The sequence below is a fragment of the Tursiops truncatus genome (assembly GCF_011762595.2).
Source record: "Tursiops truncatus isolate mTurTru1 chromosome Y unlocalized genomic scaffold, mTurTru1.mat.Y SUPER_Y_unloc_1, whole genome shotgun sequence".
Lineage (NCBI taxonomy): Eukaryota > Metazoa > Chordata > Mammalia > Artiodactyla > Delphinidae > Tursiops > Tursiops truncatus.
The window spans coordinates 3,220,340-3,239,740 of NW_022983136.1; the positions used below are offsets into that span (position 1 = coordinate 3,220,340).

Consider the following 19,401-nt stretch of genomic DNA (forward strand, 5'->3'; position numbering starts at 1 on the left):
CATGTGTGTGATGCCAGCATCCTGCCCCAGAAGCCGCTGAGGGGGTTACATGATTTATAGGGTGTAGGTACCCTGTTTCTAAGATTCGGAGGGCTGGTTCTGAAAGCTGCTCGGCCCCAGGGGCTTGCGGTGGGGGTCAGCGCTGCAGGTCTCTCCCTCCCACCCTATCGAAGACCCCCGAGGACAGCGTATCATTGGCCTTTGTGTCTCACTGGGCTGGGCACCACTTTTGCCACACCTGGTGCCCTGCCACTCGCTCAGGTGACCTCAAGACTGAAGAAAGAGGCTTCCTGGGTGCGTGGCAGTCCGGGGCACGGGCATCTCCGCCTGGCCCTCTGGGCGCACGTGCTGCCCTGGCCCATGCCTGCCGTCCCTCTGAGTGGCTCTCGCTTCTTCCAGGCACCCTGGCCGGGGTCATCGATCTCGCCGTCGACTGGATGACAGACCTGAAGGAGGGCATCTGCCTGTCCGCCTTCTGGTACAGCCATGAGCAGTGCTGCTGGACTTCCAATGAGACCACGTTTGAGGACAGGGACAGGTGGCAGAAGTGGTTGGAGCTGCTGGTGAAACAGTCGGAGGTGGGTGCAGGGGCGGGTCCTGGCTGGGAGCCCCGTGGGTGGTGTGGGGGGACGTCCGAGCTCTCACCTTGCAGTGTCTCTCCTGACCGTCGTTGTGGCTACTACAAGTGCCACTTGGCTTTTTCTAGCTCTAGGGTTCAAACTTCACTTGGAAAATCCTTTTCCACTATTTCATGTGCACTATGTATGTATTTTCTTTAAAGCCTTTTGTTTGGCTTTATTTTTCTTACTGAGAGAGATCTCTTGATCATGCTGAAGAAATAGGGTTGATTTTTATCCCGTCTGATTGAGAAGAAAAGTTTTTTAATAACAGATTTAGTAAGACATGATCCATATTCTGTGGGGCGTACCCATTAACGGGTACAATGCGATGGCTTTTAGGATATTCACAGAGTTGTGCCACCATCACCTCGATCTAATTTTAGAACTGTTTTTTTTTAACATTTTTTTTTATTCAAACAGAAAGTCGCAAAAATTATAATTATCCTCATCAGTTCACTCAGTCCCATGTTATTAATTTTTTCATCTTGGTCTTTTTTTAGCACTTTTATGAATTCATCAGTTTTCCATTAGAGTTCTGAAAATGCTTATTCATTCAGTTCAGCAGTATAGTCAATTACCAGAAACCTGTACTTGTCAGAGCCTTTTCCATGAATTCCTTGAAGATGAAACCCTTTTATAGGAACATTTTTGCAAAAGCATCAGAGTACACCCAGAACTGTCTGTAAATGACAAAAGACTTAAAAATGGCCATGGTTAAAGATTTGATGAAAGTTCATAATAATGCAGTTGACAAAGAAATTTAGTTATTTCTGAGATATACGTTTTAAAGTAATAACTAGAATTATGACTTATAACATTATACCAGGGCATATAAGATTTTTAGAATTTCATGTAATGTCTGAAACATTTATATTAACGTATTTCCATACAAATAACCCAAAGAAAGTTTAGTATTAGTTTCTTTTTTTTTTTTTTATACAACACGTTCTTATGAGTCATCAGTTTTATACACATCAGTGTATGCATGTCAATCCCAGTCGCCCAGTACAGCACACCACCATCCCCACCCCACCGGGGTTTTCCCCCCTTGGTGTCCATACGTTTGTTCTCTACATCTGTGTCTCAAATTCTGCCCTGCAAACCGGTTCATCTGTACCATTTTTCTAGGTTCCACATACATGCGTTAATATACGATATTTGTTTTTCTCTTTCTGACTTACTTCACTCTGTATGACAGTCTCTAGATCCATCCACATCATCCACATCTAAACATGACTCAATTTCGTTCCTTTTTATGGCTGAGTAATATTCCATTGTATTCTTTATCCATTTTTATGGCTGAGAAATATTTCATTGTATTCTTTATCCATTCTTTATCCATCTTCTTTATCCATTTGTCTGTCAGTGGGCATTTAGGTTGCTTCCATGACCTGGCTGTTGTAAATAGTGCTGCAATGAATACTGGGATGCATGTGTCTTTTTGAATTATGGCTTTCTCTGGGTATATGCCCAGTAGTGGGTTTGCTGGATCATATGGTAATTCTATTTTTAGTTTTTTAAGGAACCTCCATACTGTTCTCCATAGTGGCTGTATCAATTTACATTCCCACCAACAGTGCAAGAGGGTTCCCTTTTCTCCACACCGTCTCCAGCATTTGTTGTTTGTAGATTTTCTGATGATGCCCATTCTAACTCGTGTGAGGTGATACCTCATTGTAGTTTTGATTTGCATTTCTCTAATAATTAGTTATGTTGATCAGCTTTTCATGTGCCTCTTGGCCATCTGTATGTCTTCTTTGGAGAAATGTCTATTTAGGTCTTCCGCCCATTTTTGGATTGGGTTGTTTGTTTCTTTAATATTGAGCTGCATGAGCTGTTTATATATTTTGGAGATTAATCCTTTGTCCATTGATTCATTTGCAAATATTTTCTCCCATTCTGAGGGTTGTCTTTTCGTCTTGTTTATGGTTTCATTTGCTGTGCAAAAGCTTTTAAGTTTCATTAGGTCCCATTTGTTTATTTTTGTTTTTATTTCCATTACTCTAGGAGGTGGATCAAAAAAGATCTTGCTGTGATTTATGTCAAAGAGTGTTCTTCCCTTGTTTTCCTCTAAGAGTTTTATAGTGTCCAGTCTTAACATTTAGGTCTCGAATCTATTTTGAGTTTATTTTTATGTATGGTGTTAGGGAGTGTTCTAATTTCATTCTTTTACATGTAGCTGTCCAGTTTTCCCAGCACCACTTATTGAAGAGACTGTCTATTCTCCATTGTATATCTTTGCCTCCTTTGTCGTAGATTAGTTGACCATAGGTAGGTTTATCTCCGGGCTTCCTATCTTGTTCCATTGATCTGTGTTTCTGTTTTTGTGCCAGTACCATATTGTCTTGATTACTGTAGTTTTTTAGTGTAGTCTGAAGTCAGGGAGTCTGATTCCTCCAGCTCCGTTTTTTTCTGTCAAGACTGCTTTGGCTATTCGGGGTCTTTTGTGTCTCCATACAAATTTTAAGATGATTTGTTCTAGTTCCGTAAAAAATGCCATTGGTAATTTGATAGGGATTGCATTGAATCTGTAGATGGCTTTGGGTAGTATGGTCATTTTCACAAAATTGATTCTTCCAATCCAAGAACATGATATATCTCTCCATCTGTTGGTATCATCTTTAGTTTCTTTCATCAGTGTCTTATAGTTTTCTTCATACAGGTCTTTTGTCTCCCTAGGTAGGTTTATTCCTAGGTATTTTATTCTTTTTGTTGCAGTGGTAAATGGGAGTGTTTCCTTAATTTCTCTTTCAGATTTTTTCATCATTCGTGTATAGGAATGCAAGAGATTTCTGTGCATTCATTTTGTATCTTGCAACTTTACCAAATTCATTGATTAGCTCTAGTAGTTTTCTGGTGACAGTTTTACATCTTCTTTTCCGATTTGTATTCCTTTTGTTTCTTTTTCTTCTCTGATTGCCATGGCTAGGACTTCCAAAACTATGTTGAATAAGAGTGGTGAGAATGTACATTCTTGTCTTGTTCCTGATCTTAGAGGAAATGCTTTCAGTGTTTCACCATTGAGAATGATGTTTGCTGTGGGTTTGTCATATATGGGCTTTATTATGTTGAGGTAGGTTCCCTCTATGCCCACTTTCTGGAGAGTTTTATCGTACATGGGCGTTGAATTTTGTCAAAAGCTTTTTCTGCATCTATTGAGATGATCATATGGTTTTTATTCTTCAATTTGTTAATACAGTGAATCACATTGATTGATTTGCGTATGTCGAAGAATCCTTGCATCCCTGGGATAACTCCCACTTGATCATGGTGTATGATCCTTTTAATGTGTTGTAAGATTCTATTTGCTAGTATTTTGTTGAGGATTTTTGCATCTATAGTCATCAGTGATATTGGCCTCTAATTTTCTTTTTTTGTAGTATCTTTGTCTGCGTTTGGTATCAGGGTGATGGTGGCCTCATAGAATGAGTTTGGGAGTGTTCCTTCCTCTGCAATTTTTTGGAAGAGTTTGAGAAGGATGGCTCTTCCCTAAATGTTTGACAGAATTCACCTGTGAAGCCATCTGGTCCTGGACTTTTGTTTGTTGGAAGGTTTTTAATCACAGTTTCAATGTCATTACTTGTGATTGGTCTGTTCATATTTTCTATTTCTTCCTGGTTCAGTCTTGGAAGTTTATACCTTTGTAAGAATTTGTCCATTTCTTTCAGGTTTTCCATTGTATTGGCATAGAGTTGCTTTTAGTAGTCTCTTAGGATGCTTTGTATTTCTGCAGTGTCTGTTATAACTTCTCCTTTTTCATTTCTAAATTTATTGATTTGAGTCCTCTCCCTCTTTCTTGATGAGTCTGGCTAATGGTTTAGCAATTTTGTTTGTCTTCTCAAAGAACCAGCTTTTAGTTTTATTGACCTTTGCTATTGTATTCTTTGTTTCTATTTCATTGATTTCTGCTCTGATCTTTATGATTTCTTTCCTTCTGCTAACTCTGAGTTTTGTTTGTTCTTCTTTCTCTAGTTCCCTTAGGTTTAACATTAGATTGTTTATTTGAGATGTTTCTTGTTTCTTGAGGTAGGCTTGTATAGCTATAAACTTCCCTCTTAGAACTGCTTTTGCTGCATCCCATAGGTTTTGGATCATCGTGTTTTCATTGTCATTTGTCTCTAGGTATTTTTTGATTTCCTCTTTGATTTCTTCAGTGATCTCTTGGTTATTTAGTAACGTCTTGTTTAGCATCCATGTATTTGTGTTTTTTACTTTTTTTCCCCTGTAATTCATTTCTAATCTCATAGCCTTGTGGTCAGAGAAGATGCTTGATATGATTTCAGTTTTCTTAAATTTACTGAGGCTTGATTTGTGACCCAAGATGTGATCTATTCTGGAGAATGTTTCATGCACACTTGAGAAGAAAGTGTAATCTGCTGTTTTGGGATGGAATGTCCTATAAATATCAATTAAATCTATCTGGTCTATTGTGTCATTTAAAGCTTCTCTTTCCTTATTTATTTTCTTTTTGGATGATCTGTCCATTGGTGTAAGTGAGATGTTAAAGTCTCCCACTATTATTGTGTTACTGTCGATTTGCTTTTTTATAGCTGTTAGCAGTTGCCTTATGTATTGAGGTACTCCTATGTTGGGTGCATATATATTTATAATTGTTATATCTTCTTCTTGGATTGATCCCTTGATCATTATGTAGTGGCCTTCCTTGTCTCTTGTAACATTCTTTATTTTAAAGTCTATTTTATCTGATATGAGTATTCCTACTCCAGCTTTCTTTTGATTTCCATTGGCATGGAATATCTTTCTCCATCCCCTCACTTTCAGTCTGAATGTGTCCCTAGGTCTGAAGTGCGTCTCTTGTAGACAGCATGTAGATGGGTCTTGTTTTTGTATCCATTCAGCAAGCCTGTGTCTTTTGGTTGGAGCATTTCATCCATTCACGTTTAAGGTAATTATGGATATGTATGTTCCTATGACCATTTTCTTAATTGTTTTGGGTTTGTTTTTGTAGGTCCTTTTCTTCTCTTGTGTTTCCCACTTAGAGAAGTTCCTTTAGCATTTGTTGTAGAGTTGGTTTGGTGATGCTGAATTCTCTTAGCTTTTGCTTGCCTATAAAGCTTTTGATTTCTCCATCAAATCTGAATGAGATCCTTGCAGGGTAGAGTAATCTTGGTTGTAGGTTCTTCCTTTTCATCACTTTAAGTATATCATGCCACTCCCTTCTGGCTTGTAGAGTTTCTGCTGAGAAATCAGCTGTTCACCTTATGGGAGTTCCCTTGTATGTTATTTTTCCTTTTTCCCTTACTGCTTTCAATAATTTTTCTTTGTCTTTAATTTTTCCAATTTGATTACGCTGTGTCTTGGTGTGTTTCTCCTTGGGTTTATCCTGAATGGGACTCACTGTGCTTCCTGGACTTGGGTGGCTATTTCCTTTACCATGTTAGGGAAGTTTCAACTATAATCTATTCAAATATTTTCTCTGGTCCTTTCTCTCTCTCTTCTACTTCTAGGATCCCTATAATGCTAATGTTGTTGTGTTTAATGTTGTCCCAGAGGTCTCTTAGGCTGTCTTCATTTCTTTTCATTCTGTTTTCTTTATTCTGTTCCGCAGCAATGACTTCCACCATTCCTGTCTTCCAGGTCACTTATCCATTCTTCTGCTTCAGTTATTCTGCTATTAATTCCCTGTAGTGTATTTTTCATTTTAGTTATTGTGTTGTTCATCTCTGTTTGTTTGTTCTTTAATTCTTCTAGGTCTTTTTTAAACATTTCTTGCATCTTCTCGATCTTTGCCTCCATTCTTTTTCCAAGGTCCTGGATCATCTTCACTATCATTATTCTGAATTATTTTTCTGGAAGGTTGCCTATCTCTACTTCATTTAGTTGTTTTTCTGGGGTTTTATTTTGTTCCTTCATCTGGTACATAGGCCTCTGCCTTTTCATCTTGTCTGTCTTTCTGTGAATGTCTAGAACATTGTCATCGCCCCCAAAGAATCCTTTTTGGATCGGCAGTCACTCCCCATTTCCCCACGTCCGCCAGCCCTAGGCAACCACGAATCCACTTTCTTGTCTCTGCAGATTTCCCTGTTCTGGACATTTCATGTAAATGGAATCATACAATCAATCAGTGGACTTTTGTGTCTGGCTTCATTCACTTAGCGTAATGTCTTCCAGATTCGTTCGTGTCATACCATAGATTGGTACTTTATTCCTTTTCATGGCCAAATAACATTCCATTGTCTGGATAGAGCACATTTCATTTCTCCACTCATCAGCTGAGTAACATGGGTTGCTTCCACTTTTGGGCTATTATGAATGATTTTGCTTTGAACGTTTGTCTACAGGTTTTTGTGTGGACATATGTTTTCATTTCTTTTGGGTAGATACCTAGGAGGGGAATTGCTGGGTCACATGGCAACTCTATATTTAACCTTCTGAGGAGCTGCCAGACTCTCTTCCAGAGTGGCTGCACCACTTGAGACTCCAGCAGCAGTGTATGTGGGTTCCAGTTTCCCCACATCCTCACCGACCCCAGTTGTTATCTGGTTTGGATTATAGCCCTCCTAACAGGTGTGAAGTGCTGGCTCATTGTGGATTAAGTTACCATCTTCCAGTGCATCTTAGGAGCACGTTACAGAGGATGTTTGTGGGCCTTCTGTGATGGGAATATCCCAGGCCCAGGGGATGTAGCAGTGAAGCACAGACCTGTTGCTTGCCTTCATGGCACTCCAAGCTTCAGATCCACATACACATCTTAGCTGGGGAAAAGGGTTAGTTTCTAACCGAATTCAGTGGTTACCACAATGACTGTGGGTCATCGACAGATCAGAAGCCCAGGTGAGGGGGAGTTAGGTTGGAACGATTCACATTAGGGGCAATGTGAGGACCATTCAAGCTAGAAGTGTTCTTGGAAGATAGATGTGATCCCTTTATTCTCCTCTTCCCTCTCCTGCTCTCTTGCCCGATTGACTTAATGCAGCTGAAGACATTTGGAATGCACTTTGGCATTTGCTAAAGCTCTTTCTCAGTGGAGTTGAAAATTAATTCCTTCAAATCTCAGAAGTAGACCGGGATCTTGAAATCTCATACGTTCTCAGTGCTCTCCATTACTTCCAAAAATAAATTCTCTACTTGAGTTGATGGAGGTGGGCAGGCAGAATTGGCTGGGCGCCATGTTTGATTTCTTCTCTCCTAATTTGGGGGGAAACATGGCCGTCTAGCTTTTCAGCCATTTCTAAGATTTATACTTTGATTCAAAGAATTACTGTTAGTAAGGGTGAGACGTTATTTTTAGTCTCAAAAAAGTCCATTTTTCACTAGGTGAAATGTATTCCTCGGTCTGATTTCTCACCACATAGGGTGGAATATCTGTGATTGTTAAGGCTAGAGCCATCTCGTCGAGCATGTTTTTGCATTTTACAGGCACACGTGTAGCCGTGCCCACAGCCTGGCTTGTAGGTGCCCTCACTTTCCCTCTCCATCACGTGCGGCATCCAGATGGTGGCAAGAAGCTGAGGCCTGGAGAATTGTGGTCTCTGCGCACAGACCAGGTCCTCAGCCTCAGAGACCCCAGACTGTATATTTGGTTCAGAAAATGTTCCCCACACATCAGATAATTTGAACTATTGGGGCGGGGCCTGAGACTCTGCATTTCCAGCCCACGCCCAGGTCCAGGGACCACATCTGGGTAGCAGTATTCTGAAATGCAGTTCCCACACTTCCTCACTGGCAGGGCAGCTGCGTGCTGCGGCACGGATGTGGCCTTCATGAAAGCAAAGAGGCTGATCCACCATACACGAGACCAAACAAACCTTCCCGGGGCTCGAAGGCAGAATTTTCTCTTACACCTTTCATTAACTTGAGGGCCCGGAGCCATTAAAACCAAGCCTCATTGACAGTTTCTATGACTGCTGAGATCTCACCTGGTAGAAGGTGTGTGTACACAGCTCCCGGAGAAGCAGCCAGCGCTGTGTGTGTGAACCGACTGTAGCAATAGCAGCAGCTGATAAAGCCAACCCTGCCTCTTCGCTGACACAGGACCCGGAGAGAAGCTGCCTGGCGGAGGGGCAGGTGCGTCGCTCGGTTCTGCGGTGGCTCACGTGTTCTTTCTTGTTCTGTGTCTCGTTTAGGGTGCCAGCGCTTACATTCTGAATTACCTAATGTACATCCTGTGGGCGTTGCTGTTTGCGTTTTTGGCCGTCTCCCTGGTACGAGTATTTGCACCATACGCCTGTGGCTCTGGTATACCCGAGGTGAGTGGGGGCTGAATGAATTTCTTTTGTGCCAATAATAAGAATAGCAAATGCTTATGTGGCACTTCTGTGCTAAGCACGGTTCCAAGCATTGGACATCTGTTCACTCATTTAGTCCTCACAGGGAACCTATGAGGTAGGTACTGTTATTCTTCATTTGACGGTTGGGGAAACTGAAGCACAGAGAGGTTAAGTAACTTGCCCAAGGTCACTAAGCCGGTGAGCTGGGAGTCGAATCCAGCTGTCTGGCTTTATGCTCTGTTGCTTCTCAGCTGCTTAAATTCTTGTCTTTACAAACCAGGCATAACCCTTAAAGCCTGTGGAGTCAGAGTCCGTTAACCACACACACAAACGTGGCACTCTAGTAACTCATAAGTGCGTCTGTGATAGAACATGAAAGAGGACAACGGTGGAGGTTTACTGCTCAGAAAGCTTACTGATGAGTAAACTCCCTCGCCACGTTTTGCTCTTCTGGTGACAGGGTAATAGCAATCTTTAAAAAATGAATTCCACGTTCAGTACATGTGCCGTGAATGCACCCTTGTGGGTTCAGAGTTCTTCTAAATATTTTTCAGCACTTTCTTATAACCAGAGTATGATGGAAGTGACCTCATCGATCAGGAGGAATGCCCAAGAGCAAACTTCAGACCAAGGAGATCTGCTGGGTTAGAATAACGATGCTTGAGCAAATTCCCGAAAAGCCCACATAGTAAAACTTTTAGCCAGAAATCATTTTAAAAGCTCTTAGGTGATCATTCTAATCATTGCTGTTCCATTCTCCTTCAAGTCGGTGCTTCAGCAGCGCCCGTAGACGGCGGAGATGCCGAGTCGATAAAGATGTGAGCGGTCATGGCAGTGCACCCACACTCTTTGGTGGTGTCGCCAGCACCGCCGCTGGTCTGGGCAGTTCATGCAAAGGGCTGGGGTAATTAAAGGATCATCGAAAGGAAAGCTCAACATTGTCTTGATCCAGGAAAAGATTAAAAAAAAAAAAGACTATTTCATGCTGAACTTTGGATGGTTTATATGAGCGTGTTGCTGCAGGAGCCTGAAAAATAAGCTGCAATACCATCCTGTTTCCTCGGTACAGCCACTGCTGCTCTAAGGCACCATATGCATTCCTAAAAATCACAAAACTGCATCATCAAAACCACAGAGCTTGTGGGGAAGATGGGGCGAGGGGCACAGCACTCAGAAACTTCACTGGTGACACATGAAAAAGACGGGAACCTCATAAAAGCAGTAGCAGAGTTAGACACACGTTAAATGGTTAAGAAATGTGTGAATACTCCCCTAGTACATGCGTGAGCTGGGAGTCGTCTGAGACGTGTGCCTGTGTGCATTTTGTGTAGCCCTGCACGGCTCGATTCGCAGCTGCAGTTTTCCGCCTTGTGTTTCTCCCAGATGAAATTGTGCAGAAACAGATGCGAAATTGGCATTATGCTCAAGTTCTGCCCTGACTGCATGAATCACACTGGAACAAATTTGGGTTTTCCAAACAAGTGTTCAGGCAGAACTGACTGCGTTTTATTGGATATCGAAGACTGAAGGCACCTGGGACACTAAAAAGAACAGATTACTGTTGGCATCTTGGTTTCTGATCGCAATGCCCAACAGCAGGCGCTTTTCGACTCAAGCCGCCTATCAAAATAAGGAGATGGCCAGTGGGGAACTGGTGGGGAATTTAAAGCAGCAATAAAAGATGTGGGGGCAATCCCATCTTCCCTTTCCAAGAACCAGAGATGCGTGGCTTAGCTCACAGACAGACAGGGAACTCTATCTGGGAGGGGCTGGCTGGACCTGGTCTTTGTCCAAAGCGGGCATCTTTATTTGTGACAGCTGAACTCAAAAGGAATAAACTACTGAGTTGAGCATTGTTTCCCGTGTGACAAAGCACAAGGAACACACTGATGTGGATAAAACTCATAAAAGCGGTATCAAGTGAAAAAAGTAAGTTGCAGAAGAATATCTAAACAAAGTATGAATCTATTTATGTAGAGTCCCTAAAACAGCCAAAATGAAACAAGCATACTGTATAGTGATATACGTATGTGCTAAAGCTATAAAGAAAGGCAAGGGAATGATTGGAGGCGGGAGGAGGAAGGTTCCACTGAGGAAGCAAACAGGGCTTTCAAAGGTACCTGCTCTTCTGTCCTAAACTTGGTAGTGGGTACATGAACATGCTTTCAGCCGTATATAATATGTAACAGGTTCATGTCTCTATTTATAAAAGAGTTCACAATAATCTTTTCAAGTACCAGGAGCCCAGTGGAGATTTCATAATTAAGCTTTGGTTATTATGATTCAGTAGTAGAAAATTTTCCCTGTTATTATAGTAGAGCTTGAAATTCCTAACCTAAGGGTGCAATACCTACCCCAGTTCTTGGAGGAGAGGGGCAGAGTGAAAAGTAAGTGCAAATAAGTAGTTCCTGGATATAAAGGATGTCCTTCCAGTTAAAACCCAACGGACCATGCAAACAGCTCTACTCAGTTTGAGATACAGGGCTATTCTTCACTTCAGGAAAGATACTAAATGAGATAGAAAATACACTTCCCATCGTAGGAGGTGATCTGCTGTAAGCTGTTCCTGGTGTGCAGTGTCTGAACAAACTTTGAAGGCAGTGCACTTCTACACAGTTTAAAAATCACGCATCCTTTATAATGTTTGCTTCTGAAACATTTAGATTACTTTGGATGACAACGTTACTGACCAGGGTTCTTGACCTCCTTAATCAATAGAATGTGATCAGAGGCCAGGCAAGAAATTCAGGCAAGGCTTTATTGGGGCCAGAGCTGCAGCAGGGGGGGAGGGAGAACAAGTAACATGTGCCCTTGCTGGCTTACTTGCTGGGGGGCAGGGCGAGCTGGTTCCTGATATGCGGTGAGGGGAGGGGTGTGTCCAGGGGTCCGGCGGGAGGGGAGGCTTAGGGGGTCTGCCCACCCCTTTGGTGGTGTTGAGTGCAGCGGGCATGCGTAGTGCCCTGCTTTTGCTCCTGGCTCTTCAGAAGTGGCAGTGGGGCTTTTTGGTCTCTTTGTATCTTGTTGTCCAGAATTTGCCCCAACCGGGCATGCATGCAGTTACTTTTAGTCCCTTATAATTTCTCTGTATTTTGTTGCTAGATGTTTGTCCAGGTACAAGCATTGCAGCACTGCAGCAAAGGGTCCCAGGTCCCAGCCAGTGTCAAAAATTCCTTTGAAACATTAAAAAAACCCCACAAATTTAGAGACCATTTCTTTTCTGTGTAATAAATGGTCTTGTATTAGCTCTATAAAGCACATTTAAAAGTCCACACTAGTTCTTGGGCTTCAGAACTTAGAACGAACTGGGCAAGGATGACTCTACTACTGTCTGCTTCATTCATAGAACCACTGTGGACCGTATAAGAAATCACGTCCTCCTACGGACTTGCCTGGTGGCACAGTGGTTAAGAATCTACCTGCCAGGGGCTTCCCTGGAGGCGCAGTGGTTGAGAGTCCGCCTGCCTGTGCAGGGGACACGGGTTTGAGCCCTGGTCCGGGAAGATCCTACATGCCGTGGAGCAACTAAGCCCGTGCATCACAACTACTGAGCCTGCACTCTAGAGCCCGCGAGCCACAACTACTGAGCCCATGTGCCACAACTACTGAAACCCATGCGCCTAGAACCCATGCTCCGCAACAAGAGACGCCACTGCAATGAGAAGCCCGCGCACTGCAACAAAGACTAGCCCCCGCTCACTGCAACTAGAGAAAGCCCGCACGCAGCAACGAAGACCCAATGCAGCCAAATAAATAAAATGAAGGAAAAAAAAGTAATCATGCCCCCCTAGAACTTACTTTGAGTTGATGTTTCAGTTCTATACAATGTGAACTCTCTCACAAATATTTGCCAGAGAGGTTTTAAAGTTACCACCATCAAGTCACAAATGTGCTGCAATACATCGCACTAAAGCCCTGCTTGATTCAGTCTCTGTTGATCCAAATTAAAGCAAGCGATTGGATTTTGGCATCTACTGGGAATGAGTTTGCCTTCTTTAGTCCCTAGTTTGATCATGACAATTTTATAAAGTCATTTTAGAGAATTACAAAATACCTCTTACATTGTTCAATTCACCACATGTCATGGCTGGCAAAGGCTCAGGTAATTTAGATGCTTGTAATTTTCTAAATGGTGTTACGCTCTTCAGCTGTACTCTGGGGTCCAAATCCACATTAACTAACTGACAAAAAATTATAGATAATTTTATTCTAGGCAACACAAAAGGGCAGGATAGTGGCAGGCATACTAAAACGTCCCTTAAGTAAAGGGATCTGAGATCCCCAGAGCACAGGCTCAAATAGGCCCACTAGCACTAGTTAAAGACCAGTTTAACCACTGCTAGTTTGTCTGCCTTTAGTTAAAGGCTAGTTCAAGAAATACCATCTGATTGTAGAGCTGGAAGCCCTCACTTGTGTTCTCTAGGAAGGATCTTAGTGAGTTCTTTCGAACGGATGCCTACACGCTCGCTCACTGTTGGTCTTTGTCCTTGAATTAAGAAACAGATCTCTATCAAGATCTCTGTCTTGTGCCATACACAACAGGCCGTCGGCTGGATTTGGCCCGTGGGCCATAGTTTGCCGACCCTGATCTAAAGTTCAATTGATACTTTGTTGTATTTGCTTTGTCACATATCCAGCCATCTTTCAGTAGTGAAAAATTAACAGTTAAAATCAATAGATACAGAACAGTTAAAATCAATTTTCAACACAACAGAGGGTAAAATGCACAGGATAAATGCCATAAATAAAATGAGACTGATAATTACTTACTCAGTCCTCGTTATGATCTCTCATTACTCTCGGAATTATTAAGATTTACTATGCATTGAAATTGTTTCAGGGTTCCATTAATATATAAAATTAGGCGTTAATATAAATTCTCAATATAAAATTATAGCTAAATTAACAACTAAAGCAGCCTGTCCTCCATATGATTTAGTGAATCTCAGTTTGAAAGATGCTCAGAGGAGGGAGAGGTTACTTTCCTAGCCGTGGCGCTGAAGCGGCTCACTCCCTATCGTTCTCCATCCTGTGTTTCAGATAAAGACCATCTTGAGGGGCTTCATCATTAGGGGCTACTGGGGCAAGTGGACCCTGCTGATCAAGACTGTCACCCTGGTGCTGGTGGTGTCCTTGGGCCTGAGCCTTGGCAAGGAAGGGCCGCTGGTGCACGTGGCATGCTGCTGTGGCAACTTCTTCAGCAGCCTCTTCTCCAAGTACAGCAAGAACGAGGGCAAGAGGCGCGAGGTGAGCAGGTGCAGGATGAAGCGCCCTCCCACCCTCTCCGGGCTCACCAGTACCCGCTGATTTGCCGGAAAGGCCTCGGGCTGACGGGGAGCTCTTTGCTTCGCAGGTGCTGTCAGCTGCGGCCGCTGCTGGGGTCTCTGTCGCCTTTGGTGCTCCGATCGGGGGTGTGCTTTTCAGTCTGGAAGAGGTGAGCGTGGGCTCTGGAGGGCCCCGTGGTTCTGAGCGCCGAGGAACACATGGGGGTTCGGGGCGGCAGGAGGCTTCCCTCTCTAGCCCTCTGAGGACTAGATGCGAAGGAGGATTGAGAGATTCCTGCAGCTCATTAAGGAGCCGCAGTGTTCGCCATGAAATACGTGTTTTCGAGTCCTGTTGAAAACTTGCCAGTGTGATTTCTGGGGGAGATTTGCAGTCTCCTCTCTCGTTTTCATAAACAACACAATGAAGCATTTTTATGTTTTGCAACGCAAATGGATCTAGTCCAGCAGTTGGCCCACGTTGTCTGTAAAGGGCCAGGTAGCAAATATTTTAGGCTTTGTGGGTCTCAGGGCTCGGTCGCAACCACTGGGCTCTGCCCTTGTAGCGTGGAAGGCGCCGCAGACAACACGTGCGTGCGTGGCATGGCTGCCTTCCAACAAGACCTTCCCTATGGATGCTGAAGTTTGGATTTTATATCATTACCACTTGTCACTAAGTCTTGTTCTTTCGAATATTTCACATGTCACAAAATAATTCTCTCTTCCCCCACCCATTTAAAAATGTACAAACCGTTCTTAACTCACGTGCCCTCCAGGTACGTTTGCTGGGCCAGGGGTTTCAACCCATGATCTGTTGTCTGGAGAATCAAATCAGAGGTTTCTTTTCTTTTAGGATGGTCTCTGTGCCATAAACAGAATTATGATGAAGTGTTCTCATTTCTCTTAAAAAATAGCTCAAACACACCTTGACTAGTATCCGTTCCAATTTTAGACATAGAGTCCTTTAAGTATCTTTGTTAGTGCATTTGGGCCATACTCACACCTAGGTTGAGGAAGTGCCCATCTTTGGTCTTGAGTGTGACTTTGTGGCCTATGCCAGCAGGTGGCTGCTGATCAGGGGCTGGGGCTCTGGGCAGCTCTTTCTTCCGCCAGTCTCTGATTTTCCACCTGTTCGTTGGTCGCAGGTCAGCTACTACTTTCTCTTAAAGACCTTGTGGCGGTCCTTTTTTGCGGCCCTGGTGGCAGCCTTCACGCTGCGATCCATCGATCCCTTTGGGAACAGCCGCCTTGTCCTCTTTTACGTGGAGTATCACACGCCCTAGTACATGGCCGAGCTCTTCCCCTTCATCCTGCTTGGGGTCTTCAGGGGCTTGTGGGGAACCCTCTTCATCTGCTGCAACATCGCCTGGTGCAGGAGGCGCAAAACCACCAAGCTGGGGAAGTACCCGGTGCTAGAGGTCATCGCGGTGACCGCCATCACTGCCATCGTCGCCTACCCCAACCCCTACACGCGCCGCAGCACGAGCGAGCTCATATCCGAGCTCTTCAATGACTGCGGGGCCCTCGAGTCCTCCCAGCTCTGTGACTACATCAATGACCCCAACATGACGTGGCCCGTGGATGACATCCCCGACTGCCCGGCCGGGGTCAGGGTTTACACGGCCATGTGGCAGCTGGCTCTGGCGCTGATCTTCAAAATCATCAATACCATATTTACCTTTGGCATGAAGGTAAGTGAAGTGGAGGGAAGGTGTCAGGGGAGGGAGGCAACCTCTATCCTTCTGGGGATAGCACCCTAGTCCCCAGAATAAGATTGTGACGAGGGGAAAAGGGGAGGTGACCTTTACTGAACGTTCTCATGCGCAGGGCACTTGACATTCTTTTAATCAACAAGAAACAACGCTTTTGATAAACAGCAAGCCTATGGAATAGAGATTTATAACCCCATTTTACAAGTGAAGAAGCTAAGGCTTGGAGTATATCATTCATATGGAGACGTGTACAGCTTGATGAATTCTCACAAAACATACACACTTGTGTGACCAGCACCCAGGGTCAGGAGCAGAACACTGGGAACCCCCCAGAACCCCCTTGTATTCCATGACTGTTGCTTTTTGTGGTATTCTTACGAATTAAAAAAAAAAAAGTCTAGGCACTTTCCTGGTGGTCCAGTGGTTGAGAATCCGCCTTCCAATACAGGCGACATGGGTTCAATCTCTAGTGGTAACTAAGATTCCACATGCCGAGGGGCAACTAAACCCGCCTGCCACAGACTACAGAGCCCACGCGATCTGGAGCCCCCATGCCACAACTAGAGAGAAGCCTGCGCGCAGCAACGAAAGATCCTGCGTACCGCAACTGAGACCCGACACAGCCAAAGTAAATAAATAAATATAAATAAATAAATATTAAAAAAAGTCTGAGAAGCTGTGCACTTGGGTGCAGTGGTCAAACACAAACCTGAATTTTTGCCTTAAGAACAAGGAAGGATGAACGTTATTAACTAGGTGACGGTCTGATGCAAAGGGATTTATTTTCTTCTGGTGCCTACTGGGAGAAGCCTGCTTTGAAGGTACAGGGGATTAAATGATGGGGGGATAAGGGGTGCTGAGAAAGGAACAATTTCCTCAGGAATGTCTCACACTCTGGAAATCACACCCGAGAATCCAAACTTAACTTGAATTTGGGTAAAGATCCACTTGCATCCTCAGGTTGATGACAGCTGGGGGGCGGGGGTGGGGTAGGGGTGACATAAATGCAGCTCCCGGTCAGGATCGGCGGTCACATGCAGTCTCCACAAACAGAGTCAAGTCTGTTCTGTAGCACATGTCTGATCACTAGAGGAATGAACATGTTTTTCACACAGCAAATATAAAACACGCTATCACCAAGGCCTTTCAGTTTCAATGTCTATTTCTTTGCTGCATCTAGCCTGGCTTGAAAATATTCAGAATACTTTTCGGAAAATGGACTTTGTTAGGAAGACGGACCTGCCCCCCATCTCTCTCTGACAGGTGTTTGGCCACTGTACATACAAGAGGGCAGTAAGCCCGTGCCAAGGTTTTTGGAAGATGCAGGGCAGCTACACTGATGCTTTTAGCTTCTTTCTTTGACCTGTGAACAGTTGAGGCCTTGCTTTTCCATTTTCATGCTGTGGCTTGACATTTAATTTTAAAAGCTAATCTGAATGGCATGTGAGGGGAGAGAGAAAGTGGTGAGTATCTCAAGTGACGGATGTGCAGTTTGAATGTAATTTTCAGTGGGGCTTATCATTCTTTTATCCACAGCAGACAAACTAGGCCAGCTTTTGAAGGAAATGAAAGTGTAAAATTGCATTTTCTCCAGGTCACAGTAGATACGACCAAGCAGGTGAAATCACTGGTCCCATGGTTTCCCAGGTGACCCATGTTTTGAAGCGTTGCCCTTCCTTTGAAGACCGAAGCAAAATGCAAGCTTGTCGAGGGTGGCCTGAGTTTCCCGGTGGCAGGGCGGTGGGAACGGGGCCCCCTTCCCTCATGCTTCTTTCCCTTGTGCTCCCCACAGATCCCGTCCAGTCTCTTCATCCCCAGCATGGCAGTGGGGGCCATGGCAGGCAGGATGGTGGGAATTGGCATGGAGCAATTGGCTTACTGTCACCATGACTGGATCATCTTTAGGGATTGGTGCAGGCCCGGAGCAGACTGCGTCACCCCAGGGCTCTATGCCATGGTGGGAGCTGTCGCCTGCCTAGGTGGGTGTGGGTGGGTGTGTGTGTGTGTGTGTGTGTGTCTGTGTGTGTGTCTGTGTGTGTGTGTGCGCGCGCGCGTGTTTGCTTGCAGCTGTACCATCTACAATAGTGGATAGTCTCTGCAATTTTCCAGCTCTATGGGTTCTGGTAGAGAGCGATGCTTGCTGAGTCAGAAACCTGCAGGGCCCAAGTAGGCTCCACTCACCAAAAAGCAAGGCGTGTTGTCCTGGGTGAATAGACAACTCACTGTCCCTCATGGGAGAAGAGCCCCTCAGGGAGATGTTGACTTACGGCTCCTGATGCAAGGCTGTGCTTACCGAGTCTGGCCTCTGGCCCAGAGGTCCGAGCCTGGGCGCCGTGTTGGACTGTCTCAGTAGAACAGGTGCCGGGAGGGTAGAGCCGGCTTCTCGGTTTCCACAGTTCATGTCTTCTTGTGGGTGTGGAGTCGAGTCCTGCAATTTCATTCCTCCCTTTGGTTGCAGGTGGAGTTACCAGGATGACGGTGTCATTGGTGGTTATCATGTTTGAATTGACGGGTGGTCTCGAGTACATCGTGCCCCTGATGGCAGCAGCCGTGACCAGCAAGTGGGTGGCTGATGCCTTTGGGAAGGAAGGCATCTACGAGGCCCACATCCACTTAAATGGGTACCCGTTCCTGGACGTGAAGGACGAGTTCACCCACCGCACGCTGGCCACCGACGTCATGCGGCCAAGGCGGGGGGAGCCGCCGCTGTCCGTGCTCACCCAGGGCAGCATGACCGTCGAGGACGTGGAGACGCTCATCAAGGAGACCGACTACAACGGCTTCCCCGTGGTCGTCTCCAGGGACTCGGAGCGCCTCATCGGGTTCGCCCAGAGGAGGGAGCTGATTCCTGCCATAAGTGAGTAAAGCAGGGAGGCTCACGTTTCACGGAGACGACTAGCAGCTCTGTGCCCCGACATTCTCAAAGAGGTTCGACAGAGTGCACGAGGGTCGGAGGGCTTCAGCCCAGGGTCTCTCACGCTTTAATGCTTATTCCGTTTCACCTGGGCGTCTGGCCAGACTGCCGTAGGTCTGGGGTGGGACCCGAGACTCTGCATTTCTCCCGAGCTCCCTCTCAATGCTGCTGCTGCTGCCCCCAAGTCACACCGTGAGGGACAGTGTCTTGTCGGAGGCATTCTTGGCTGGACACCGAGCACCACATTTGCAAGCAGCCCCCTGGGCCGCTCCCGCTAGGACACACGCGCTCCGCCTTTTAGGGACTTGCTGGGCGAAGCTCAGCAGGAAGCGGTGGGAGAGCTTGGGCTGGCCGGGCCAGCTGCTCGCAGAGACAGACTTTCAGGCAGGCTGACCGGCTCAGATGCTGAGCCCTTTGCCTCAGACGCCTCCCTCGGCGCCGCTCAAGCCCGTCACTTCGCCACGATGTCCGGTGCCATCAGTTAGAGACCCACGTGGGTGCAGTCAGTTCCGTGGGATGCTTTTCCTCCTCGTGCGCTAACTGGATCAGCTGGGCTGAGGGGCAGGCTGTTGAGTTGGGAGAGCAGAGAGGGGATGATGCCCAGCTGGATGTTCCCGACACGGGTGGCTCAGAGAAGCCCGGGGCTCCCGTTGGCCCAGGGATGAG

General features: G+C 45.3%; 1 protein-coding gene across 1 annotated transcript in view; it reads left to right on the top strand.

The window, feature by feature from the left end:
• Positions 1-19,401, top strand: part of LOC117310594 (H(+)/Cl(-) exchange transporter 4-like) — a 113,469-nt gene that overhangs the window by 26,434 nt on the left and 67,634 nt on the right. The window contains 7 exon segments of the mRNA XM_073799768.1: positions 400-578; positions 8,708-8,830; positions 13,889-14,095; positions 14,202-14,282; positions 15,255-15,800; positions 17,614-17,800; positions 18,280-18,678. Coding sequence (XP_073655869.1) covers positions 400-578; positions 8,708-8,830; positions 13,889-14,095; positions 14,202-14,282; positions 15,255-15,800; positions 17,614-17,800; positions 18,280-18,678 — 1,722 coding nt within the window.